Source organism: Pseudorasbora parva, chromosome 20 (genome assembly GCF_024679245.1).
Source record: "Pseudorasbora parva isolate DD20220531a chromosome 20, ASM2467924v1, whole genome shotgun sequence".
Taxonomy (NCBI): domain Eukaryota; kingdom Metazoa; phylum Chordata; class Actinopteri; order Cypriniformes; family Gobionidae; genus Pseudorasbora; species Pseudorasbora parva.
This window is the reverse complement of record NC_090191.1, coordinates 3,598,661-3,626,210: the sequence shown is the minus strand read 5'-3', so window position 1 is coordinate 3,626,210 and position 27,550 is coordinate 3,598,661. Positions and strand designations below refer to the sequence as shown.

General features: G+C 39.4%; 1 protein-coding gene across 1 annotated transcript; it reads right to left on the bottom strand.

Annotated features, from left to right (window-relative positions):
• Positions 1–788: 788 nt before the first annotated feature.
• Positions 789–11,607, bottom strand: LOC137049973 (NLR family CARD domain-containing protein 3). The gene is made up of 5 exons (XM_067428721.1): positions 11,550–11,607; positions 11,343–11,474; positions 3,594–3,626; positions 1,154–2,975; positions 789–1,005 (listed from the first exon to the last, which is right to left on the bottom strand). The coding sequence occupies exons 1-5, from the start codon at positions 11,605–11,607 to the stop codon at positions 789–791; spliced, it is 2,262 nt and encodes a 753-aa protein (XP_067284822.1).
• Between the last annotated feature and the right edge of the window lie 15,943 nt (positions 11,608–27,550).

Sequence of the window (27,550 nt, the reverse complement as noted above, 5' to 3'; positions counted from 1 at the left end):
TTTTTTTTGAGAAAGTAAAAATGCAGAATGTTTCCTGTGATGGGTAGGTTTAGGGGCAGGGGCAGTGTAAGGCGATAGGATGTACAGTTTGTACAGTATGAAATCCATTACGCCTATGGAAAGTCCCCATAAAACATGGAAACACGACTGTGTGTGTGTGTGTGTGTGTGTGTGTGTGTGTGTGATTTAATATATATATATATTTAATAAATTTGTAAATTTGTGAAACACTTTACTTTCGATTTTAAATAAGCAGCAATTGCTTGAATGGTGGGTTAATAATAATTCTTAACAACGACTAGAAAAACAAAATGAATCCTCTGCATGTTCCCTATTAGCATTGGGTAAGCATCCAAAATATTGCGGAATAGGTGGATTTTACATGTTGCTTTAAAACCAGATCTTCCACCATCGTTTAGTCAAGAGTGAAGGTGAAATGGGCAAAGCGAGGTCAAATCTGATTCAAAATGCACTAAACAGACACTTTCAGTTTTTAATTGTAAAATATAATATTTCGGATTTCATGGTGTCTGCGAGGCATCTTTCTGTGCAAGCTTTTCGGCTTTGTGTCAGTCAGCACAAGTAATGTATTGAGATCTTTTCTGTGGTTTATTGTGCTTAATAACTCTCTTTAAAAGCAAGGATGTCCCACACTTTACTCATTCATGCATGGTCTTTTTGTGAAAATTGAAACCAGCTTGTCTGCTTTGTGTTCTTGTAGAAATCACCACTGATGTATTCATACTAACCTCTGCAAGGAAAATATCTGCTAGTCAGATATGAAAAGGCTATTCATCCACATATTTGAACATAGTAAAAGAGTGAATGCCAAACCTCAGTGTGTTCAGTGTGTGTGAACTCTTTAGTCCATCAGAGAGCAGCTTTACTCCTGAATCCTTCAGGTCATTGCTACTCAGGTCTAACTCTTTCAGATGGGAGTCTGATGATTGTAGAGCTGAAGATACAGTTTCACAGCATGTTTCATCAAGAACACAGCCGTCAAATCTGCCGAAACAGAACATTAACCCAAATTATTTTCTGATGTTCAGTGTTTTGCAAAATCAGCCAGATATTTCACACAATATTTTGACATTCAGTTGTTTAGCCATGTAGAGTTAAACTTGATTAAACAGTGATCAGTGAAATTACTCACAGGGCTTTTCTGCAGCATCTTACAGCTGGAAGGAGTTTTGTGTAGTCAGCTTGTGATGACGTGAACCTCTTTGGGTTGAACTCGTCCAGCACCTTCTCTGACATCAGCAGTACATAGGCCAGCACTGTGCACATTGAAGATGAGAGTTTCCTTTCTGGATGTGCATCTGAACCGAGGTATCCCTGGATTTCCTCATATAATGAATGATCCTTGAGCTCAAGTAAGCAGTAGAATAGGTTGACTGAAGCTTCATCTGAGATGTCCTTGTGTAGTTCTTGTTTAATGTATTCAGTTGTTTTTGTGATGCTCTCTCTGGTGTCTTGAGTGTGTGTGAGCAGCCATTGGAGCAGGTTTTGACTGGATTCCAATGAAATTCCCATCAGAAACCGCAGGAACAGGTCCAGATGTCCTCTCTGACTCTGCATTGCTTTGTCAGTGGCCCTCCTTGTTAAGTCATGAAATTTGACATTTCTAAAGAAGAACTGAAACTTTTGTGTAACTGTAGTTTTTTCAAAGAAAAACTGAAGCTCCTCCATGTTCTTGTTCAGGTAGCAGAGGAACACATACACTGCAGCGAGGAACTCTTGAACACTCAGATGCACAAAGCAGAAGACCTTTTCTTCATAAAGTCCATCTTCCTTCTTAAAGATCTCAGCAATCATTCCTGTGAGCTCAGTGTCCTCACTCACATCAATACCACATGCTTTCAGGTCTTTCTCATAGAACACAATGTTTTCCTTCTTCAGCTGTTCAAAAGCTAGCTTGGCTAACTTTAATATCATTTCTCTGTTTGACTTCAAGAGCTTTTTTTGTTCTCTTTCTGCTTTTCCATCATATTTCTGGCTCTTTATGTCCATCTGTATCCGCAGGAAGTGGATGTACATTTCAGTGAGTGTTGTGCTGATGTTCTCTGTTTTGTTTGTGATATCCTTGAGAATATTCTGAAGTACTGTGGCCGTGATCCAGCAGAACACGGGAATGTGGCACATGATGTAGAGACTACGAGACGTCTTAATGTGTGAGATGATTCTGGAGGCCTGAGTCTCATCTGTGAATCTCTTTTTGAAGTACTCCTCCTTCTGTTGGTCATTGAATCCTCGCACCTCTGTGAACAAACCCACATACTCAGGAGGGATCTGATTGGCTGCTGCTGGTCGTGAGGTCACCCAGACAAAGGCTGATGGAAGCAGCTCCCCTTTGACCAGACTTGTGAAAAGCATGTCTACAGATGATCTTTCCTCAACATTGTTCAATATCTCGCTGTGAAAATTCAAAGGCAGGTGACTCTCATCTAGTCCATCAAATATAAATGCTAGCTTGCTTTTCTTATATAAATTTGATTTTTCCAGGTCCTTCAATTGAGGGTAAAATTTCAGCAGAAACTCATGGAGATTGAACTCTTTGTCTTTGATTCTGTTAATCTCTCGGAATGGAAGCAGGAACACACAGTCTATATCCTGATTGGCTGTTCCTTCTGCCCAGTCCAGGATGAATTTCTGCACAGAGACAGTTTTTCCTATGCCAGCAACTCCCTTAGTCAGCACAATCTTTTCCTCATTGTTTTCCTTTAATAATGTAACTATATCCTTGCATTGGATTGGTTTGTCATGTGTTGTTTTTTGTTTGTTATTGAAAGCATCATCAATCTTCATAATCTCATGTTCCTGATTGACATCTTCCATATCCCCCTCTGTGATGAACAGTTCTGTGTAAACAGCCTTGAGATTCACTTCTTTTTCTTTCTTGCACTCAAAAATACGCTCTGCTTTCTTCTTCATGTTGGTTTTGTGAGTTTCCAAGAATTTTTTCAGAATCAAATCCTCTGTTATAAAAGATTAGTGTAAGAAAATAAATGACAAAGCTTTGACATCAGCATCATCTGATGATCAGAATATTGATTCAGCATATTGTAATTAAATTATTGTTGAAAGTATTACAGCCCAAGGCCTCAGATCTTCCATATAATTCACTATAATTCATCTTGATAAATATATTATACATGTGGAAGGGAATACCCTTAGGCATTAAAATCAGAATTGTCATCCAATCATCATATATTTTTTATGCCTAATTTGTAAACTCAGTACAGAAGACATGGTTGGAGGAACAACTGGCAGTGAATGCTCTAGTTCTTGTATGTAAGGTTTACTGCTCACAGTTAACCTCTGTTCTTACATTAATGCCCATTAATTCTGTACATTAGGCCCCTGGACTGGTGTCCAAATTCAAAATACTTCCAACCTGTTTAAATCACTTCTGAAACACTTTAAACAGACTAGTACAGACTGACACTGAGCAATAACCAGATCACGTTCCTGACAAACAGTTAATGAAGATAACGGGTGAAAATAAACAGACTAACAGTAACAGATGTGTAACAGAATAAAAGCTGAAAACCTGGCACTCATGTCTATTAGTGTGAACACTGTTGAGACTGTACCTTGCTCTTCTGTCAGTTTCTCTGCGTGTTTCTCTGGGAGAGAGGAGAGAGAAACAAATGAGAGCAATATACAGATACACAAAAGAAATTACTGAAGCTAAAGCATGTTTGCCTATGAAAAACGTTACCATAAAACGAATAGTGAGATTTAGCGGCCTAATACAGTCCTCCCTTTATTCTCTTGAGTGTTATATAAGTCACCATTCACTTCATTATGTTCAGCCACTATAGAGAAAATATCACGTAGCCTCTTTTGTATTTTTCCATAAGTACAGTGAAAACAACTCCTAGTATGTTTCTTTTCCTCTTATTTCTAGCCAGCTTGTTCCTGTTTTTCTTTGTTCAAGGTTATATTCCAAATTTGTTATTTCCAACTGTGAAATAATTCAGTCACATTCACGTTAGTTAGTGGCGATTTTTCCCACAGCTACGTAGATGCAGACCATAGACAGCATTGAAATTAGACACAATATATGTATACTTTTATTTTAGAACACTTGACAATTATCTAATCAAAATATGTTACAGTGACGATAAAACTGAAATCGAATCAACGACTTTATATATAAAGGGACTTTAATCAAATGCGTTTCTGATGTACGTTTCTGTCGGCTGCATGACAAAACAGTTTTCGTTCTCATGTCACAAGCTTTAAATATCCAGCTGGATATAAACTAATGCAAAAAGATGTAAAAAAAAGCCATGACCATAAACATTTAGATCTGGCTTGCTTGTGTTTTTGTCACATTGTTTTAACAGCTTGAGGAACTAATGTTGGCATCCTCTCAGCCTCGACAGCATTAATGAAGCATCTAGTCAACAGATGAATTACTTTACAGTGATAGGAAAACTGTCACGGTTGATGGCTTAGAAAGCACATGATAAAGGAGACATTGATAGATGCAAAGAATTTAATCAATATAACAAACTCAGAAGGTTCACAACCACGTTCAGACAAACAATAACCGACGAGAACTGAACAGAATGAGGTGTATGAATACACACAGTAACCGAGGACACTAAACAGGAACAGCTGGGCAGACATTAACTGTTAGAGCCATTAATAAGTCTATGTCATTTTCTTTCACACCACTAGAGAGTGCACAATGTATTTATGTTGTCAATACAGCACAGAAGTGTGCGCAAAGAAGGTCAAACAAACTTTTTGACTGTATGTGATGTACCTGAATGGATAGGCTGATGAAATGTTTTTTTGTGTGCTTTTGTTTGGTTTGGAAAGAACACACAATAAATGGACTGGAATATCCAACTTTATATTGAAATTAATGGACATTGCCTTTAGTTTTTAAATCCGTTCAAGAAACACACCCAAAACCAAGACTCTAACAATAGAGCAAACGCGCGCCTTCATTAACTAATCAGACAACATAGCAACTAATGAGATCTAATATAGATATGACAGAAACGAAAAAAAACAAAAACAGAACAGAATTGTCACAAAAACATGTACTGTAGTTTATAACACACTGGTTTGTTGTCTATAATTTAAATCTGATTTTGAAGTGTCTGCTCTGTGCAGCACAAAGCAAAGCCTCAAGTGTCAGACACTACACGCTGTGAAAATGTTTTGTTGGTTTAACTTAAAAAAGTAAGTAACCTGGTTGCCTTAATTTTTAGTTTATTGAAATTAAACATTTTCATAAACTAAAAAGTTGATACAATGAAGGAAATTGGTTTAATAAATTATTTTTAATTAAGGGGTAATTATCCGTGTAGTTACAGGGTAAGTATGAATGTGCGGGCTGTAAGTTAAAGTGGCTCTTGTTCCCCTCGTTTCATGTAATTACAGGGTAAGTACAATAAAAACACAAATACAATCTGATATCACTCAGACTTATTTATTTGAAAAGCAACTTAGAGACACTTCTTCTTCTTCTTCTTCTTCTTTTTTTAAAAAAAAATAAACTTTTAATTTCAAAAGATAACATCCTGACAGAAAGAGGCATGTTTTGTCCCTTTCTCTTTCTTTTCTTGTTCCTCTTCTTCTTTTTCGTTATTTCCATTGATGGATCTTAAAGCTACACTGTGTGATATTTCCCCCCATCTAGCGGTTGAAATGGTATATGAATAGTGAATAATAGTTTCTGTTCCTCTCAATTCTGATTTCGTTTGAACTCCTACGGTGGCCGATTTAGTCCAAGATTAACGTGGCAATCCCCCTCTTCACATTCGACACGGTGCCATCGAGTGTTAAAACGCGAAAGGCAAAGCTTGAATTTACGGGTATGTCCCTCTTTGGCTACTGTACTTTCAAGATGGAGGAGCAACATGGCGACCGGCATTCGAACCCCTCACCCGTATGTATTTTCAATGGCATATTATAAACTTACCAGAATACTTTATTACTTGAAAGAAGTAAATATACATTAATGAGTACATATATTTTTGAAATAACTGTTTTTAGCTAACAATAAACTAAAAGTTACACAGTGTAGCTTTAAGAGGATTCCCATGTCTTTTGAAATTTAGCAGTATTATTTATTAAAAGAAAAAGTATTACACCAAGAAAGGCTGTCATAATTTAGTAATTGTTAAATTATGTGTTTGCGTGTGTTTTAGATGAAACGCGCATGAGAACGTCATGAAAGCTTGAAGCGTCTCATGCACGTTTCATCTAAAGCACACGCGAACTGGCGTCTTGTCTTTTAGTCTTGTTTGTTTCTAATTGTTATCATCATGTATTATGTTATTGTTTGTATACTGTTGTGAGCATTAAAAAAAAACAAAAAAAAACTACAGCATCAGACATCCGCATGACCAGAGTTTTTCGGCGCACACACGTCACGCTTCAAGTTACGTCAAGCGTGAAATCAACCCTCGCATACACACGCAGATGACTGCTGGTCGATATAGTCTATAGTTACATTTTTTTTAAATATTGTTATTTTTCTTATAAACACTTATTTTTTAACTTCAGAAGACATTGACTATGTTTACATGGACAACAATACTCCGATATTAATCTGATTAAGACTCTGATTAAGAGGCTACCATGTAGACTAGTGTTGGGCGATATGCCTACTTTTCCAATCGTCATATCGTCAGCCTGTGAGATCGCCGATACACGATCTTATCGCGTCGGGGCGGAGCATTCAGTGGCGTAACTTTGTTTTAAAAAGTGGGTGGGACAGTCTCACGAAAATGAGTATAAATAGTACGAGTGTGCAATCTCGTGGAATGTATACGTCAAAATGAGCTTTGGCTTAAAAATGGTAGGCTACGCAGTTTTTTGTGTGCATATGATACACACTTTATGGCGTGTTATAAGGGGATGCATCTAAACACAATATAGCGTTAGTGTCCAGATTTTTCACGTGAATAAAGGCATAGATTTGCACACTTTAAATCCTCGTATTTTTTTCTCATTAAAACCGAATATCATCAGTGCATGAAGAGCAGGGACAGTTTTTGTGCATTTTGTTTTCGTGATTTTACCGGAACGAATACAAAAGTTAGATTAAAGTGCTCTGCACATGCACGAGCCACGAGAGAAATCTGCACCACTGAAAACAGTGGCAACGAGCGCCAGATCGCCTCTTATTTAACAATCGAAATGATGCTCTTCTAGTTAACCAGATGTGTTGTGTTTGTATTAGCTAGGTTCATCCGTGAAGCAATCCGTGTGCAACTGGTCCGCTGTTGCATACCACAAACACAGCATTTATTCATTATTTTTTATTTAAAATCCAAAAGTTTTTACTGAACATGGCTCGTCAGAATTGCAATTCTCTTTGTTTACTCTTCTAAGTCAGGTTAACGTACTAGCCTACATAAACAGCATTTATTCAATTAATTTATTCATATTTAGATTTAGCTCACACAAGTGGCAAAACATTTAAACATAGGTTATAGCCTAAATCACACACATTTTAAATTAGAAACTTACAATAGTCTATTCAAAAACAGCCGACTCTCGTCTTTTCTTTCTTTTTTAAACCTTTTAAAGGAAATCCTGCAGTCTCGTTTCCTTGCTTAACTTGAGAAAAAAAGCCATGTGTTGACTTTGAAACAAGAGTAGGCCTATATTTTAAATTATATGCATCTGTGGTTAAATTACTAGATTTTCGCGTCAGTACCTGTTTATTTTAATGCAAACAAAGTTCTGTCACTTTAATACAGCAACGCAGCGCAGCAAAGAATAGACTCGGTACGAAAACGATCCGTGCACTGCTGCAGACGCAACGCTCCTGGAACGGACTGACGGACTGCATCCGCGTGCAGTGTGAAAGCTGTCATCCGTTAACATGGGTACGGAAAAAAATACGCGCCGCACACGCACTGCAGACGGAGTGTGTGTGAAACGGGCTCCATCGGAACGCGTGTTCAGTGCAGCTGGCAACATAACCTGAGCGAGTAAACTAGCTGGTTTTCTTTATACAAAACATTTTTGGGAATAGATACCTGAATTGCCTTACAATAATTGTCGTCTTAATTGCTTCTGGCCTTGTGTTTGTTTTAGCAATAAGTTCATTCGAGTAGCCTATACATTTGAGGTGATTTAATTGTTTTGCCGTTTTATTTGAGTTCTTTCATTGTGTTTTTTTATTTATTAAAGCCTATTTCGTTATTTATTATTTTTAGGCTACCGTCAACCTGGTGTCGCAGCCTGTCTATTTTAATGGACTATTTATTTCTGTAGCCCATACAGCGGGCAAGGGCTAAAACACATTATTAGAAAATACATTGTCTGCTGACATTTAAGTATTTCACTGCACTTTAACAAGAAATCTTAGCTTAACGGCCAGTGCAATATTTTTTGTTCATTGTTGTTCCGTCGTTAAGTCGTTTGAAATAAAGCTGCTTTTACTTTTTGACTGATTGCTCTGTTCACATTTATAGGCTATAGCCTATAATTATAATATAGCAATTTGTTATTGTATTATTATAAGTATAAAATAAATGTACATTTATGAAAAGAAAAAAAAATGCTTTAGCCTGATGATGATGATGCCGTTTTCGCCGTGGCTTATGTGAATTTGTGAATATAGGGCTAGGTTGATCACCTTGCAATTAAATTCTGAAACTACGTAGTTTTTTAGTCTTTAAAAAAACTTTTTTTTTTCACTGAAGAGTAACTCATTTTTACATTTTAAAAGCGTGTGGTGTTGCACTCGCAGTAGCCTATATATGCGGCACATAACCTGTGAGTGCAACACCACGCGCTTTGATGTTGATGTGAATAGTAAGGCTAAGCAGAATAAGTACAATTAATGTAATGATGATGATAATAAAAATAACTATGGTCATAATATTTTCATTTAATAATGATTTTTTTTAAATTATTATATTCATGGGGAGCGAGCCAAATATCGCCTTGAAATCGCCAACAGCTTCAGCTTTCGGCGATCTCTCTGCCTATCGTCGATACACGATACAATCGTCTATCGGCACAACCCTAATGTAGACAGCGATTTCTAATGACCTTAATCTGATTAAAGTCATAATCTAACTAAACATGAATCGGATTAAGACATGTGGAGTATGAATATTTTAGTCGCATTATCGGAGACATGTACACACCTTAATCTAACTATTAATGTCGTGTCGGAGATTTCGCCGCATTTTGTGACAGGACACATAACGTTACGCACAACAGGGAACTGCAGAGGGGAGGCTTTGTGGGTTCAAGCCTCTGCCCTTTTTGAAAATTAATCAAAAGTGCCCCACTCAACAATCAGGTGAAGTTAGCGAGTTTCCTGAGCCCATACAATTAACACACCTGCCAAAGTCACGCTATGATTGGATGTTGGAGAACTTGTGTTCTATTGTCATGTGACTCTATGACCTTCCTGTGTCATGTTGTCATTGGTTTATGAGTTGATCATTGTTCACTGGTGTCCCTTGTCTTGTCATTAGCCCTTGTGTATTTAAGCCCTCATGTTTGCCATAGTCTTTGTCTGTTATTGTATGTTGTAACCCATGGGTGTTGAGTCTAAGCTAAGTCTGTTTATGTCTAGTCAAGTTGGTTCAAGTCTTTGTTTTATATTATGATTTATGTTAAGTTTTCAATAAAGTGAACATGGGTTCTCAACCTCGCTGCCTCAGTGGAACTCATTACAATAAATAGTTTGTTAATTTTCCTGATTGTTACCCCTTTATTCCCTCCAATATTACATATAATTACTTGGCTTTGTGAAATACTTGATTCTGATTGGTTAATCGCGCATTCCAGTGGTATGTTATTCCCAGCTAACAACCGCTCATCCGGGTACTACGAGTTATCTTGACCGGTACTACTTCTATGCTTAACGCTGGCGCCATCTTGTAACAGCCATGAGTTACAATGGAAGACTTCAAGGCAGGTTTCCTTTATAAAGTTTTAAATATAGATATTTTTCTTACACAAACGCATTGATTCAAATCAGAAGGATCTATTAACCCATCTGAGTCGTGTGGAGCACGTTATTTGACGGGAAAGCTGCATTTTTTATGGACTTCAAACACAACTACAACTACTGCTGGGATTAACGTTAGCCTGGACTTATTAAATATAACTCTGATTGTATTTGTCTGACAGAAGAATGTCATAAACACCTATAATGACTTGAGGGTGAGTAAATCATGGGCTTGGTTTATTAATGGGTGAACTAACCCTTTAAGCATTCATTCTCAACATTTAGCATATGGTAAAAACAAATCTTCAGCAATAGATAAAGGCTTAAAGCAGGTTGGAACTGTTTTTCTTCGTGGAAGCTTTGCGGAAGAGCTAAGAAATTATTTAATCTCAAGACAATATTTTGTGACTAATTTATTTGAGACTAGTAGCCGTGTAATAAGCGGGATAATGTCCACCCAGCCGGTTGTTATCGCAGAATAAACCCCTTCAGAGTGATGCTCCGCTTCGCGTCGGGGTCCTGATCACTCTGGCGGGGTTTATTCTGAGATAACAACCGGCTGGGTGGACATTATCACTTACTTGTTCCCATATACCTACACATACTTACTTTATAGTTACACTATAATTACTGGAAATAATGCTGTAAATTCACTAAAAATATGCAGTACCGGTACTTTCCGGGCTATAATCTAAAGCGTTAACAATAATATTTGAATAAAGGTTGTCGATTCTCAAAAATTTACGTTGTATTAACTCAAATTTTATATTTCAATGAACTCAACATTTTAAGGCAACCAGGTAACTTTTTTCTTTTTTCTTTTTTTTACAGTGCAGTAACGGACAATGAAATCATCGAGCAAGCACATGCTTGCTTGTAGTCTGTGTTCTGCCGACTTTATTTTGTAGTCAGTAATGGATATGCTTTGAGAAAATGTATCAGCGTTAAAGTATACATTATATTTAGGAAATGTAGGTGAGTAAAAGTAAAAGTTAACAGCAATATAAAACTCATGTAAAGTACAGCTTCTACTGAGAAAGCACTACCTAAAGGAGACACTGTTTTTCTGAAGATTATATCTTTTTATATCTGTACATTCTTACAGCGCAAATGTCCTAAGCATGTAAATTGTTATTCGTTTAAAGTCAGAAAATTTCTCGTGCTGATTAAAAACTTATGTTCATCAGCTCGGCAGGCGGACAAGAGACGCCATTGTATGTATCACAAATGTCAAAGCATGCCTTTTGAAATCAGAATAAATATTTATGCCTTGAAACCTGAAATCTTGTAACCTCAAATAGATTCTGCAAAAAAAAAAAATACTCAAGTACTGTAACAGAGTATTTTTACTGTGATACATTACACCACTGAAGCACAGCTATAGTGACAGTACCTTTTCCTGCAGTGCTGTAGAAGTTCACAGTTGTGATGTTGTTTCCAGCGAGTACTGGAGCATTTATAGCTGCTCCTGTCTGAGCTTTCAGATCAACACAGACTCCAGTGTGAGCGCTGCTGCTCATCTCTACTGGAACAGAGTCAGAGATTAATCACATTTCCTAAAGGACAACTTTAACATTACTGCTATTCTTTCCTTCATTACCTTTCTTGTCTTCCTCCGGCTCATCTAGTGTGTCACGATGCTGATCTGCAGATGCCATCGTCCTTCACTGACTCACCGCTGCTGGACATGAAGAAAACGGTTTAGCTGTTATCAGGCACTTTATAAAAATAAATGTTTTTAAAAAAAAGTTAATAAAATATAGTCACAAGCGGCCATTATAAACTAAATGACGAGTTATTTAAAGGGGTGATGAATTGTGAAATCAACTTTCCTTGAGCTTTTGATATATAAAAGGTCATGGTAATATAAGAATATCCTGTAAGTTTCAGAGCTGAAAACTTCCTTGTTAATAAAAGAAAAGCTTTTATAGACACCAGGCCCAGAAAACAATTGTGGTACTGACGTCAGTGCACGACGAAACACCGCCTCTCCAGAATAATAAGCACGTGTAGTTCATTAGCTCTGCCCACCGACTCATTGGATCAAGCTAGCCAGCAGCAATAAACAAGCTGAAGAAGATAGCAAGATATTGTGGAAGAACGCAGTCGCTGCATAAGCTTCCTTCCGATCCTAATATTAGGAATGAGTGGTTGAACTTTATTTTCTTTATGAAGTTCCAGCTCAGTTATTTTACTTTATGAAGTTCCAGCTCAGATGTTTTGCGAGCCCTATCAGAATTATTCCGGTTGCCGCTTTCAAAACAATCCCTCGTGTGAACTGACAGTGGAGCTGAAGCTCATTAAATATGCAAATCTTCTCCAATCCTAGCCGTGGATGTTTACTTCCAAGGCTCCAGTGTGGCACGCCCATCAAAACCCAGCGTTCAGGAGAGAGCCTCAAAACCAGTGTAGAAAATAGCCTATTACTTATTAGCAGAGGTGGGAGTAAGTCACACATGAGCAAGTCACAAGCAAGTCTCAAGTCTTAACCTTCAAGTCGCAAGTCATTCCAAGTCATTTGTTGTGACAATCAAGTCAAGTCAAGTCAAGTCACTCTTTATGTCAAGCAAGTCACTGGCAAGTCATACAAATGTTCGATGATTTAACTGAATTTATATATTAAAATTAGCTACATCTACAGTAGTTATATGGACTTTGGGAGTTTTATTTGCAGCAAAAAAAAAATGCAATATGCATTTCTACCCAAAAAAGGTGTCCACATACAGCTGAGTATTTAAAGGTTAGTTCACCCAAAAATGAAATGTATGTCATTAATGATTCACCGTCTCACCCCCGTTCATCTTCATCTTTTAAGATATTTTATATTTAGTCTTACAGCGTATGTAAGTGTATGCACACTATACTGTCCATGTCCAGAAAGGGAATAAAAACATCATCAAAGTAGTCCATATGAGACATCAGTGGGTTAATTAGAATCTCTTGAAGCATCAAAAATACATTTTGGTCCAAAAATAACAAAAACTACGACTTTATTCAGCATTGTCTTCTCTTCCCTGTTTGTTTTCAATCCTCAAATAAAGATTTGAACGGTAATGAATCAGTGTATTGATTCATGATTTGGATCGCGTGTCAAACTGCTAAAATCACGTGACATTGGCGATCCGAATCTGTGGCTGAACCTGTGGCTGAACCTGGCAGATATGCGTGATGCGGACAAGGTGCGATTCCTGAACGCCCCTATCTGCCAGGCCGGCCTCTTCGGCGACGCCATCGAGGACTTTGCCCAGGAGTTCTCGGTGGCCCAGAAGCAGACGGAGGCCATCAAAAACATACTGCCCCGGCGACCTGCTGCTGACATTTTCTCCGCCTCCGCCTCCGCCCCTGCCAAGCCAAAGCAGCAGCCTCCACCGGCCAAACAGGGTGCCGGGCGACACCTAACACATCCGCTAGATTCTATAGCCTCCGTGTAGAGCCGGGATCTTCCCGCATCCTCGCCCCTGGTGGCCAGGAGCGCTAAGTGCTCGTTCTAAGTGTCGGCTTGCAAAGCCACTCCCGCCCTCTGGGCCGGATACGTGCGTTTATTTTCTCCAGTTGTGTTCCCCGGAAAACCGGATAACCCTGTCGAGCTCCTCCGTCACCCCATGCGGTGTCAGACGCTGCGGACCATCTGACGCTAGGCCTGCACCCGTATGCTTGTGGAACGTGGTTGTAGGCTGGGTTCCATATGTAGCGGTTCCCTCACGGCAACCCCATATGTGTATTCTTCAACGGTACCAGCTACCCTTCGGGCTAGCCCCGTGTCTTTCCCTTGACAGAGCCCGCTCTGTCGTCTCTGGGCGTGTTCTTTCCCCCCTACAGTTAGGTTGGAACCACCCCAGAGACTGCCATATGTTGCACTACCCTGCCAGGTTATTCCTTATGTGTATTCCGCCACCTCTTCTTTCCTGAAGGACGTGGCCCCGCAGCGTACCTCTTCCGAGAGGGCACGCTTCCCAGCGGTCTATGGTAACTCTAAGTGGGTCTTGCAGAACAGCAGTGACTGACCTCCCTGCTGGAACCCTGACTTCCGTACCATACTAGGCGGTCCAGTGCGCTCAAGCAGGACGCTGGAAGGGCCAGCATCCTGGCGTTTTCCAAAGGGATCCCAATTCGTCGGTTTAGTTCCGACGTATGTCGAACGTGACCGACTGAAAGGGAATGTCTCGGTTACGTATGTAACCCTTGTTCCCTGAAGAAGGGAACGGATTTATGCGTCCCGTCCAGGCGTTGTGCTTCTGCTAGGAGCCCAGTCACGTATTCGGCTCCTCAGCTGAAAAAAGCATTGATCTGCCATTCCACTTCCTATTTATACCCGCGCTGCGGGGCGGAGCGTGAAATGTGCAGATCACATGCCAATCTCCGATTGGCTCGTTTTTATAGACTCGAAGTGGATAGGTCTCTGAAGTCAGATCCCAATTCGTCGGTTCAGTTCCGACGTACGTCTCCGTTCCCTTCTTCAGGGAACGAGGGTTACATATGTAACCGAGACGTTTTATCTTCAATTTAAGTTATATTTTTGGCTTAATTGGCTTAAAATGTTATTTATGTAAGCTATATGGGTCTTTTTGACCCCAAATGAAATTACTGGAAAAAGAAAAGAAAATAGACTAAATGTAGCTAATATTACTCCGTTAAATCATGTTTTACTAACATGTTTTACATTTGATTGGATTTCAGCATTTCTATTTATATAATTTCAATCAATGGGAGAGTATAAAATCGACTTTTTGTTACAAAAATTGTCAAAAATCAGCTTCAATGCAGAACACAGAAATGGTGGAGTGACTTTAAACATCTAATCACAACACATTGACCATTTTGCTTGTACAATGTCAACAGTTTACAACAAGAAGCATAAAAACTGAGCAAAATTATTGAAAATAAGAGCCAGAGCAAATACTTTACATTGTGTCAACATTTTTATATAGAAACAATATAGAAACAAAAAATCTGAGAACGAGATACTAACACTGCGGATATGCCTTTATCACACACACACACACACACACACACACACACACACACACATAATGCTACGCTGTCGAAATGCTTGTGTCACAAGCCCCTTTCACACTGCGGTTCCGGCAAATACACGGATAATGCGACCCGGCATTTGTTCCCGGGCTGCTAGATTTGGTCCATTCACACTGCCAGCGAAATACCGTAATATGTACGCTTTCACACACAACCCGTAACGGTCCCGGGTCGAGTTGACACGTGACATCCGGCTGTGACGTATAATGGAGAGCGATCTCAGCTTCAGCGCGGATAGTAAGGAGCTCCGTGGTCTCGACTTGTGTCCAGTTTGCGCACATTTCTGTTATTTTAATTTTAGTTTCTTTTGTATACGAACACTCTCTGCGTTTAAAACACCGACTAGCTCTTCTGGCACTGCAGGGTTGTATTACTGAAAAAACAAGCTCTAGGAGTCGCACGATAACTATGTACACGTTGCGGCATTAGTTTTGGATTTTGTTCATACAGCGCTCGTCCCGGATTGAACCCCGCAATGTTACTAGGTCCCCGACCCGGGTTCAATTCGGTAATCAATTCCGGGACGTGGTTGCTTTCACACAGAAGGCGACCCGGCAATAAAAAAAAATTAAAAGCCAGTTCATGACACCTTTGATGTTTCTGTATAGATGTACTATATCAAAAGGTCTCATGTAGTCTCATGCATAACCTTTCCTTTCGCTACTCTCATCAAACATGACACTCAAGCGATGAGATTCTCAAGCAATGCCAATTCAAGCAATGTGCCATTCTCAAAACCAGTTAAAACACCATAAGGGTCATGCCCCAGCCAGCAATGACACGTGGGGCTCAGATGGGTTAACTACGGGTTCCATGGGTACTGTGTGGGCATGGGCTTTGGCTGGGTGAAACCAGCGGGTCCCATGTAGGTTTTGTAGTACGAGTCCCACATAGGAAGCCCAAATGAGCTGATTACATGGGCCACATAAGGGACAGGCATGGGCCAAGTGGGCATTGGTTTGATATGGGTCTTGCATGACATATTTATGGGCCAAGTGGGCATGGGTTTGAACTGGAAATGCACATATGGGTCCTGCATAGAATTTGTATGGGCCAGGCATGGGCCAAGTGGGCATGGGTTTGATCTGGGAACACATATATGGGTCCTGTATGGTTTATTTATGGGCCAAGTGGGCATGGGTTTGAACTGGGAACACATGTATGGGTCTTGCATGACATATTTATGGGCCAAATGGGCATGGGTTTGAACTGGAAATGCACATATGGGTCCTGCATAGAATTTGTATGGGCCAAGTGGGCATGGGTTTGAACTGGGAACACATACATGGGTCTTGCATGACATATTAATTGGCCAAGTGGGCATGGGTTTGATCTGGGAACACATATATGGGTCTTGCATGGCATATTTATGGGCCAAGTGGGCATGGGTTTGATCTGGGAACACATATATGGGTCTTGCATGGCATATTTATGGGCCAAGTGGGCATGGGTTTGATCTGGGAACACATATATGGGTCTTGCATGACATATTTACGTGCCGATTGGGCATGGGTCAAGGGTCAAAACATCAAAAAACCAGACCCCTGTCCCTTGGGGCAGAAACACATATTTAGACAAATAACTATAGGGATGCTCGATATGATCGGTCGATATTGGCTTTACAATTCAATATCTGTAATATCGGTATCGGTTTTTGAAATGGTTTAAAATGAGTAAAGTATCATCATCAGTCTGTCTTCCACTCCTGTGTTGTTAGATGTCCTTGGACCAAGGAGTAGCATGTGTTTCTATTAAGGTGTAGCTCACACCAAAACTGATGTGTTGGCTGTAAAAGGTACAGTAGTACAGGTACAGTTTGAGAAAAAAATTAGGGAAAAACACTTGTTTTGTATCTTATCAATTATTAATGATTAATAGATTGTTGGCATTTAACTTTTGGTAAAGGAAAACACACATCCAGCCCCAGTTTGGAGAAGTGACGGTGACATCAGAGGTTAAAAGTAACTAATAGGGATGCACCGAATCCAGATTTTTGAGGTTCGGCCGAATACCGAATCCACTGGTTAAGATTCTGCCGAATCCGAAACCGAATACCGAATCCAACTCCCATTCTAAGTCCATTATCACAGTATACACATTAATGACACAAACAACGTCCACAGCAGTGTATTTTTAATTTAATTTAATTTACAAAAAGGGAACATTATGCCAGGATGACTGTGCCGTATTGCTGTCTATAGATTCCTTCATGCACAAAAAAAACCGGATCACCGCTTCTTTTACGTCCTTCCGTAATGACGTCATTTCTATCATACCGGCGGATGAAAATACATTAAAACACATTCATGTAAAGTGTTTGTAATTAAAACTTAGTAAAGTAATAATTATTATTGTAATCATCATCATCTTGGATACGTTTTTTAATTCATATTTTGCAAAAGCACTCAATACAGCCACTGTCGTGCAAACACTGATGTTTTACACAGATTAAATAAACTTACATTGACATAACATAGATTTACACAAATCCTTGGTTCACCCGTGCTCATATATTATCAGCATCCGTTTTCCGAGAGAAACAGCAGCTGTCCCACTCTGAGAGAAACAGTTCTGTTCAAGACGACGCTATCACGCATGCAGTATCTCAGCTCACCGGTTCTCACAGCAAAACATGTCTCAGTTCAGTGAACTGTTGGAGTTACAACATATACTTCAAGATATTAGTTTATTTCTAGTCAGAGGGACTGTCACTCTTGTCAGAAAGTGAGTAACTATATAAACTTTTGGGATCAGCGCTGATTTGAGACGCGAACCGTTTAGAACGATTCAGTCCGATTTGGTGAACTGGTTCGACCGGATCACTAAAAAGATCCGGTTAAAAAGAATGATTCATTCGCGAACTGGACATACTGTTTAGGGTTTCATGCCACCACGAGACAAATCGGCATTGCAAATTAAACGTAGCTCGCCTTGAATTGCCTTCTTGTGACTGAAAGTACTGCCAAACAACATTTTCTGTTCACAAGTTCCATTTTCACTCTCTCACAGCCTACTGCATTCGAACGGTCCACCTAGTAAACACGTTGCCATAATCAACCGCGGCATCATGTTCGACCAGTATTGCGTAGTGCAAGCGTGTTCGGTTCGGTGGAAAAAAATTCTAAGGTTCGGCAGAAACCGAACCCAGTCTAAAAGCCTAATATTCGGCCGAATCCGAACCTGAATCCTGGATTCGGTGCATCCCTAGTAACTAATACTCTGTTTTTTAAGTTTTTTAATGTTTAATTTTTTAAAATGTACTGGTGTTAGAGAAATACTCAAGTAAAAGTACTTTTACTTGTAATAGAGTAATATTTTAGCAATGTAACAGTACTTGTACTTGAGTACAGATTTTCAGTACTCTTTCCACCACTGCCTGTTATCCACACAACAGCTAAGAGAGGGAATGCATCGACGTCACTTTCCCGCCGGAACACGCCCCTCAGCCGCGACTGAGTGGCAGAAGAGCTTCTGCATGACTGCAGTTAATAGAGGAAAACATGAATAGAGCAAACGATTATCAGTTTAAACTAAAGGTTGGGTTCGATATAGTGGTCCATACAACTTACCACAGATTCAGTGGTCCATGTATAATGACATGCAGCCAGGAATCGTGTTTTCCTGACATTTTTATGAGCCTGATTTCGACACGATTATTTATAACTGTCAGTCATCACATTTTTGAGTGAATCCTGCATGTATATGGGTCAGTGTATTGAAGCGTGTATGTGGCTGCTTGTCACGAATGGAAAACAAAAGTTTTATTCAAATTCTGAATGTATTATAGATCCATTAATAAAAAATAAATAATAATTATATTGCCCAGACAGCGCGCTAAGAGTGCTCCCTTTATATTCACTAAAAGCTGTCACTCATTCAATAAACGCAATCTCACAGATTTCCGCAGTGAAGCTGGGATACAATTAATCTCTTATTTTCACGATGTCTGCACTTACAGAGAACAGTTAATAATGGCTTATTAACTGAACTCAGCGTCTGGACAAACACTCGAGCAGTGATCAGATTCCAAGTTCAAAACCTGTGATTGGCCAACTGCGTTGTAGATATCTACAAATATGTCTGTGATTGGCTACATTACTCCCCTAAGCGAAAACACGTTGGAAATGTAATCATTAAACGAGTGCAAATACAGATACACACTGGATCATTTGCTAGCTCCTTTTTGCTAATAATATGCTTTTATTACGAATTCCTTCCTAATGGAGGATTATATATCCTAGACCAGTGGTTCCCAACCACATTCCTGGAGCCCACCTAACACTGCACATTTTGCATGTCTCCTCAATCAAACACACCTGATTCAGGTCATCAGCTCATTAGTAGTGTCTCAAAGACCTGAAATGGGTGTGTCAGTCAAAGGAGATATGCAAAATGTGTAGTGTTAGGGGGGCTCCAGGAATGTGGTTGGGAGCCACTGTCCTAGACAAGCAAGTTATGGGCAGCGTTTGGCGCCGGGCCTGGTTTTGTGTGTTTTCGCTGCATTCACACTGTAAACCAGTGCTGCCTTTCAGTCTTTTTGCCACTCAGTGGGGCATAATCGCAGTCACTCCAGCTGACGGTGACATCACGTGCATTCCCTCTATTAGGCTCATTCATAATGAAGCCAGCGAAGCAGTTAACGTTTGTTCATTCTCTCACATAGCCTTTAATTTACGAATTTTACTGTATTTAATTGTTACTTGGTGTTACGTACTTGTACTTATTTTTCCATGGTTGCTCTGAAATTGGTTTTATTCAGTTGTGTATATACCTGTGTGGGCGTGGTGAGATGCCATGAACCTGTGTAATGCTTTGTGGTCATGTCTCTCTCTCTCTCTCTCCTCTCTCTCTCTCTCTGCTCCTCACAGGCAGGATGACATACACCTGTAGTTTGTTATGTCAGTGTGTTTGCGGCTGAGAGTGGAGCTTATAATGCCATTTGGAGGTGTGCTATTCTCTTCTGCTCCTGACTGAACATTGGTGCAATTGTTGGTTGCGAGCTTGAGGTTTTCTTGTGATGAGTTAGCTAAGTGTGCTGTGGTGATCAAGATTTTTACCTTTTTCTTCTTAATTTTGTTTCTTGTTAAAGATTGGTGTAAACTTAAAATGGATGCGTAGAGGGAGAGTGCCTTTTACTTTGACTATCATTTCATCCCTGTTTTTGGTACAGTTAAGGAGTTAAGAAAAGTTTTTTTGTCTATTTTTCCCTTTTCTTTTGAGTAATTGAGGTAAGTTAGTTGTTTCAAAATTTAGTTTGTTGATCGTTTTTTTGTGTGTTATTTTAAGGCTTGCTCTCCCCTGAGCCAGTGCTTCCAGATTGTCCTCTGTTAAACTTATTGTTTCTTTTTTTAATTAAATTCCTACTTTTTCCTGCAACTAAGCAGACTCGTGTGAATTCCTTCACTCTGGGACCGGAGATTGGAGTGTTACCTTCAATCTCTGTTAGTTGTTAATTCCCCAGACCAACCCCTAGACAAAAAGGGGGTCGTAACATTTGGTCACGGAGTTCTTAGGACATATATAAGGGGCCTTTATACAAAGGCCTTGTTTCACGCTCAAAACTTTAACAGTCCATTTGGAAAGCACTGCTGCTGTGACTTCAAGGAGAACTTCATATCAGACATTCACAAATTGAGGTAAGTTGAAAATGTTGCCAGAAAAATAACACTGCAGATTGCAATGCAAATATTTTAGCTTACAACATGTGGAAATGTTTTACTTGACTGAATGATTTGAAGACTTGCAAGTTGGAGCAAAAAAGAGCATTGCTAAATTGACTTATGCTCCTTTGTTTTTAGGTGCGCTGAAGATTAATGCAATGACTCAAAATGTGAACCACAAAGAAATGGAAATGGCGCTGGAGAAGTTGTTTACCGGGGCACATGACCGTGGAGAGCAGAGGGCTGCAAGAGCCCAAAGATAAAAAGAGCGTCCACCACACAGTGTCCACCCTTTTTTGTTGAGATGTTTTTAAATATATTTATTTTTAATTTCTTTACCGGTATGTTGTGAAATTACTTTTTTTTTTTTTTTTTTAAGATTATGTTTGTTATAACAATTTTGTATTATTGTATTTTTTGAAGAGTTTTTTTTTTTTTTTTTTTTTTTTAGCGTTTTTTTTTTTGTTTGTTTACCGGTATGTTGTAACATTTAAATTTGTTTGTTTTTTTTAAAGATCATTTTTGCTGTTCAATTTAACAATACGTTTCTTGTAGTTCAAACCGTCACGTGTCTTATATTTATCTTGGACTTTTATTAATTCTTCGTTTTTAGCTTTTCTTAGATTGTTTCCTCCTCGACGATTGTTGATCGTCCTCCAGGTCACCTCGGTAACTTTGTGGAGGAGTTGGATGTGTTACTTTCTAGCTTCCCTGAGGATGGCACTCCACTGATTCTGCTTGGTGACTTCAACATCCATCTTGATAAACACCTAGCTGCAGACTTCAGCACTCTACTGACTTCATTTGACCTTAAGTTAGTATCTACTACGGCTACTCACAGATCAGGTAACCAATTAGACCTCGTCTACACATGCAACTGCTCCACGGACAACACTTTAGTTACTCCATTACACACCTCAGACCACTTTCTCATCACTCTTAACCTCATACTGACTCCTGATACAACACGTACTCCTACACAGATTACCTTTCGGCGTAATCTACGCTCACTCTCTCCCTCTCGCCTATCCACTATGGTTTCATCTACACTCCCTCCACCTGCTCAGTTCTCAGCACTGGACACTAACAGTGCTACCGACACTCTTTGCTCCACTCTAACATCCTCCTTAGACAGTTTTTGCCCCCTTTCATCCAGACCAGCCCGCCCCACCCCATCTGCCCCCTGGCTGTCTGAAGTTCTCCGTGAACATCGCTCTGGACTCAGGGCGGCAGAGAGGAAATGGCATAAATCTAAAAACAATACTGACCTTGCCTTTTATCAGTCTCTTCTCTCTTCTTTCTCTACAAATGTCTCCACTGCTAAAACAACATACTACCACAACAAAATCAACAATTGCTCTGACTCTCGCCAACTCTTTAAAACATTCTCCTCTCTCCTTTGTCCACCTCCTCCCCCTCCTTCATCAACTCTTAGAGCTGATGACTTTGCATCATTTTTTACCAACAAAACAGCTCTCATTAGCAAACAGTTCTCCTCATCACTAACTGACACGCACATCTCAACAACTAACACGAACACGCTTCCATCCTTCTCTCCACTCTCCGAGGCAGATATTTCTAAACTCATCCTTTCCAATCACCCTACTACCTGTCCACTTGATCCTATTCCCACTCACCTCCTTCAGGCTATTTCTTCTTCAATCACTCCTGCACTCACTCACATTGTCAACACTTCTCTTCACACAGGAACCTTTCCCACAGCATTTAAGCAGGCTCGGGTAACCCCACTGCTTAAGAAACCCTCTCTGAATCCAGCACTTTTAGAAAACTACCGACCAGTATCCCTTCTGCCTTTCTTTTTTTTTTTTTTTTTTTTTATTCTGTTTTTTTAGAAGAATTTTACATATGTATATAACAAACAAAATTAACAATAAACATAGGGTGTACATATTACAGGGTTACACTGATACAGTTACAGGAAAAGTATTGAATCACACAAAATCTGGTCTTCTATGCTGAATATAAGCCCTCCATTTCTCCCACATGTTGTCAAAATAGACTTTTCGAAGCCTTTTCTGAAAAGTAATCCTCTCCATGTTAAACATTGCATATACAATATGATGCCAGTCATCTAGTGTTGGGGGATTCGGAATCAACCATTTCTTTGTGATAGCTTTCCGTGCTGCTAAACTCAACATACCAAATAGACGTTTGGTCTCTTTATTCGTGTCTAATGTGTACAGAAAGCCAAATACCAGTTCGTCCCAATTAAGTGTCAATTGCATTTTGAAGATTGAGCACAACTCAGCCTGGATTGTGGTCCAGAAATTCTTTATCAGTGGGCATGACCAAAACAAGTGAAAATGGCTTACCCCCTGGACCCCACAGTTTCTCCAACAACTTGAGGTGCCCATGTAATGAGAGCTTTGTGCGGGGGTAATAAAATACCTGCACAGGCTCTTCCAGCCAAAACACCTCCAAGAATTTGAGCTGGTAATTTTCCATTGAAATTCACAATGTTTTGACCAAATGTCTTCAGGTATTAAAAGATTTGAATCCCTTTCCCATTTTTGTTTAATACAAACTGTATTCTTATTTTTAACCTCTTGGAGGTCCTTGTATATCCTCGAAATCAATTTTAAACCAGGCTCTGATTCATAAGCCTTGATGAAAATCTTAAGGATAGGTAAATCAAAGACATTTTTCTCTCTTGTCATGAAACCCTGAATATGATGACGGACTTGCAAAAATCTAAAAAAGTCATAGTTTTCTAGCTGATATTGTCTCTTGATTAACTGAAAGTCTCTTATAGACCCTTTACTGAAAAATACACTGTAGGACGTTATGCCTAGCCCAGGCCAGCCTTTATATGTTCCATCTAATTTATTGGGTAAAAAATCAGGATCATGAGCAACCCATCTCAATACTTTAATCTCTTCTTGCCAGTTGTTTTTATTTATAAATCTTAACCAAAGTTTCAAGGGTAAAGAAATCCACTGATTGACTCTTTCGATCTGCTCCTTAATTAATTTTTTATCTCCAAGTACAGATTGAATTGGACGATCGCTAGACATGTTTAATTCTATTTCTTTCCATCTAGCATGGTAATCTATGTTGCACCAACATATCAGGATCCTCAGCTGGGCTGATGTGTAATAGTCTTTAAAGCAGGGCAGGCACAGACCCCCCTTATCCTTCGCTATTTGAAGAGTTTGAAGCTTTAACCTAGATCGTTTCCCCTGCCAAACAAATTTTTAAGATTAATTTGTCCCAGTCTTTGAACTGCTTATCTGTTATAACAATTGGAAGTGTTTGAAACAAGTATAGCAGCCTTGGCAAAATATTCATTTTAACCGTATCAATGCGTGATTCAAAATTCAAAATTGGAAGTAAGTCCCATCTCCTAATATCTTTATTTATTTTCTGGCATAGGGGCTTCAGGTTTACATGATAAAGTATTGATAAATCTTTTGGTATATTCACCCCTAGATATTTTATATAATCCATATCCCAATTTAACTGAAATTTACATGATACTGTCTGGCTGGGCTTATAATTAAAACAAAGTATCTGAGTTTTAGGAATATTGATTTTATATCCAGAAACAGCGCTAAATGAATCCAAATAAGATATTAGGTTAAATAAAGAGGAATCAGGATTTGTCAGATAAATTAGAACGTCGTCTGCGAAGAGTGATATTTTATGTTCTTGACCAAACATCTTTACTCCTGTGATATTACTATTCTGAATAACTCCTTGGCTCAAAGCCTCAATAAAAATAGCAAAGCACATTATTCCAGTTGTCAAGACATAGTTAAAAGAGGTTTTCAAAATCGGAATCAAAAGATCTTTCATCTCCTTATACCATTCCGAGGGGAAGCCGTCTGGCCCTGGTGCTTTATTAGATTTAGAGTTCGAAATCGCTTTTTTAATTTCCAATTCTGTTATTTCTGAGGTCAAAAATTTGTTCTGGTCTTCACTTACTTTGGGCAAAATTATTTTATCGAGAAAATCTGACATACATTTTTCATCCACTTTGGGTTGAGCATATAATTGGCTGTAAAATAACAAAAAGGCCTGTTGGATAGTATCCAGTTTAGAAACTATATTATTTGTTTGTGGGTCTCTTATTTTGTGAATGGTATTTTCTAATTGTTGTTTCTTTAGTTTATAAGCCAATAGTCTGGTTGCTTTGCCTCCAGCTTCATAGTAACTCTGCCTTAAAAATGTCTTTTTTTTTTCTTTATTTCACTAGACAGAATTTGATTAATTTCATTCTTTTTTTTGTTCATTTCTATTTTCAAGTTTGTATTCAAGGTAATTGTGTGTCTATCTTCCAGCACCTTCAACTGAGCCTGTAGTCTCTTTAAATGTTCATTCCTTTTCTTTTTCAAATTAGCGCTATATCCAATAATCTTTCCCCTTAAAACCGCTTTTAGCGCATCCCACAGAATTATAGGAGATACCTCCTCATTATCATTTTCATCCAAATAATTTTTAATATCCTCTCTAATTTGTTCCCTCATAGGATGTAAGATACTTGTATTCAGCCTCCAAGAGGTGTCTCTTTTTTCTTCACTTAGAATTGTTTCTAAATATACTGGGGTATGATCCGATAAGTCCATTACTCCTGTTTTACAATTTAAAACTCTATGAAAATCTTTCTGAAACATGAAAAAATAATCAAGTCTAGAATAACAAGAATGTGGGTGAGAGAAGAAAGTAAAGTCTCTTTTTGACGGATTCACTTCTCGCCAAACATCCTGAAGCCCCAATTCTTTCATCATTAACTTCACTTTTTTTGTTGTTCTATTTTGCCTAAATATGCGAGGATTAGATGAATCTAAGGAGGGATTAAGTCTTATGTTCAGGTCTCCCCCCAGGATCAAAGTGCCTTCTGCCTCCACCGTAATCAAATCAAAGATATGTTTGTAAAATTTCCACTCCGAACCGGGTGGAGCATACACATTAATAATCGTAACCATGGTTCCCCGTAAAAATCCTTTAATCAAAACAAATCTACCCTCTCGATCTCTTATTTCTTGTATACACTCAAAATGTAACTTATTAGATATAAATGTTATCACCCCTCTTTTAGAACATTGGGAGCATGAAGATGAGAATTGCTTAAATCTCCATTTCTTAAGTTTATCATGTTCCGGTTGTGACAAGTGAGTTTCTTGAAGTAGTGCTACTTCTACTTCCTCTTTTTTCAATTTAGTCATGATTTTGCTTCTTTTAATGGGGTTGCCCAAGCCATTTACATTAAAAGTCATAGCTTTAATCGGTTTAATACTCTGCATAGATTCTCTAGCGTATAATATCCTCCTGTATCCTACACATCACAAGCCGTACACCCATAAGAACAACACCCGAGCTACTAACTAGCATAAGAATATAAAAAGAACAAAAATAGAACAAAGTGGCTTCCAAGCAATAGGCCCTACTATTGGCCGTGGGTAGGGGATAGAACGCTCCGTCTCCTTGTGGATGGTCGCCCTCTTCTGCCTGTCGGCAATAACGAAAATCTGTGGGGTCAATATTGTCTGGTGCAGATATGCCCCGACTACTGATGCATTAACATGCCCATGTATTTTATTTTTTTTATTTTTATTTATTTATTTTTTTTTTAACCTTGAATCAGAGTACCATAAGCAGGACGTATGTATCGTAAATTTAGTGCAAGTATACCAGTCTTATATGGACATCATCAATATGGAAAAAAGCGCTCATACAGAGTTGTCCCCGTGTCGGAATGCCTGAAGTCTCTCTTTAAAGCTTCGCTTCTGCATAGCGTCTTTTTTTCCCCTTTTCGCCGCTTGTTCGCCAAGTCTGTTGTTTCACTCTTTCCAGGATGGAGACGGGATTTTTAACCAGATTCACCTTCATCCCCCTCTTCACCATATCCTCCGTTGCCTCCTGTGCCGAGTTGTAGGTCATTGTCCCGCCGCTGTAGTGTACTCTCAACTTGGCCGGGAAGGGCGTCTGGAATCGGATGTTATTCTCTCGTAACGTTGCCTTTGCTGCTGCGTATTCTCTTCGTTTCCTCTGTACCTCTGGGGCGTAATCGTTGTCTAAGTGAACCCTTTTTCCTTGAAATTCAAACCCTTTCGCTTGCCATGCTCTTTTAAGCATATCCTCCTTTGTCCGGTAACTTGCGAACTTGACCACGAAAGATCTAGGCGGAGCTCCATCGGGGGGCTTAGCGGCCAGCGCGCGATGCGCCCTTTCAATTCCCAGCGCTGTTGGCGAGGGGAGAGCCAGGCCTTTCTCGAGTAAAGTTTCCACAAAGCTAATTATCGATGGGGCGCTGTCCTCGGCCCCCTCGATCACCCCGTATATTCTGACATTATCACAGCGTGAGCGCCCTTCTAAATCCATCAACTTGAAGTCAACTTCAGCTTGACGTTTTGCTAACTCCATTAGCAGTTCCTCCAATGTTTGCAATCGGGTCTCTACCGAGTCGATCCGTTCCTCTGCCTCGTCCATTCTTTTAGCAATACTGTTCAAATCTTCTCTCACTGCATGAAGTTGTTCTTTATTATCTTTTCTGAAATCACGTAGTTCCTTCAGTATTTGGTCGCACTTGTCATTGTATTCTTTCTCTTTAGCGTCCTTTTGCACGTCGTCCTCCATGTTGCTACTGGCTTGCGACGATAAGTCTTCGTCCTCCACATGACGTTCAGTATTATTCAACGTACTTTACTTTTACTTTTTGGGCATCTTTTATGTCTAACGCTACCCTGTTCTCATTGAATTCAGTTTTTCCCAATTTCGAGTTAGGTATATAGGGTTAATCAACTTTGTAGTCGGGAGCTCGTTTATCTATGCTGCCCTTCGTACGCCCGCCAGACCGGAAGCCCCTTCTGCCTTTCATTGCAAAGACCCTTGAGCGAGTTGTGTTCAATCAACTCTCTATGTTTCTTGAACGGGACAACCTCCTAGA

What these genes read in the sequence shown, in the direction of transcription:
- LOC137049973 (XM_067428721.1), bottom strand. Translation starts at nt 11,607, where the DNA reads ATGGCATCTGCAGATCAGCATCGTGACACACTAGATGAGCCGGAGGAA. An exon ending in CTACAGCACTGCAGGAAAAG is followed by an intron (nt 3,627 to 11,342) that starts GTACTGTCACTA and finishes CCTCTCTCCCAG; the next exon opens with AGAAACACGCAGAGAAACTG. An exon ending in GAAACTGACAGAAGAGCAAG is followed by an intron (nt 2,976 to 3,593) that starts GTACAGTCTCAA and finishes CTTTTATAACAG; the next exon opens with AGGATTTGATTCTGAAAAAA.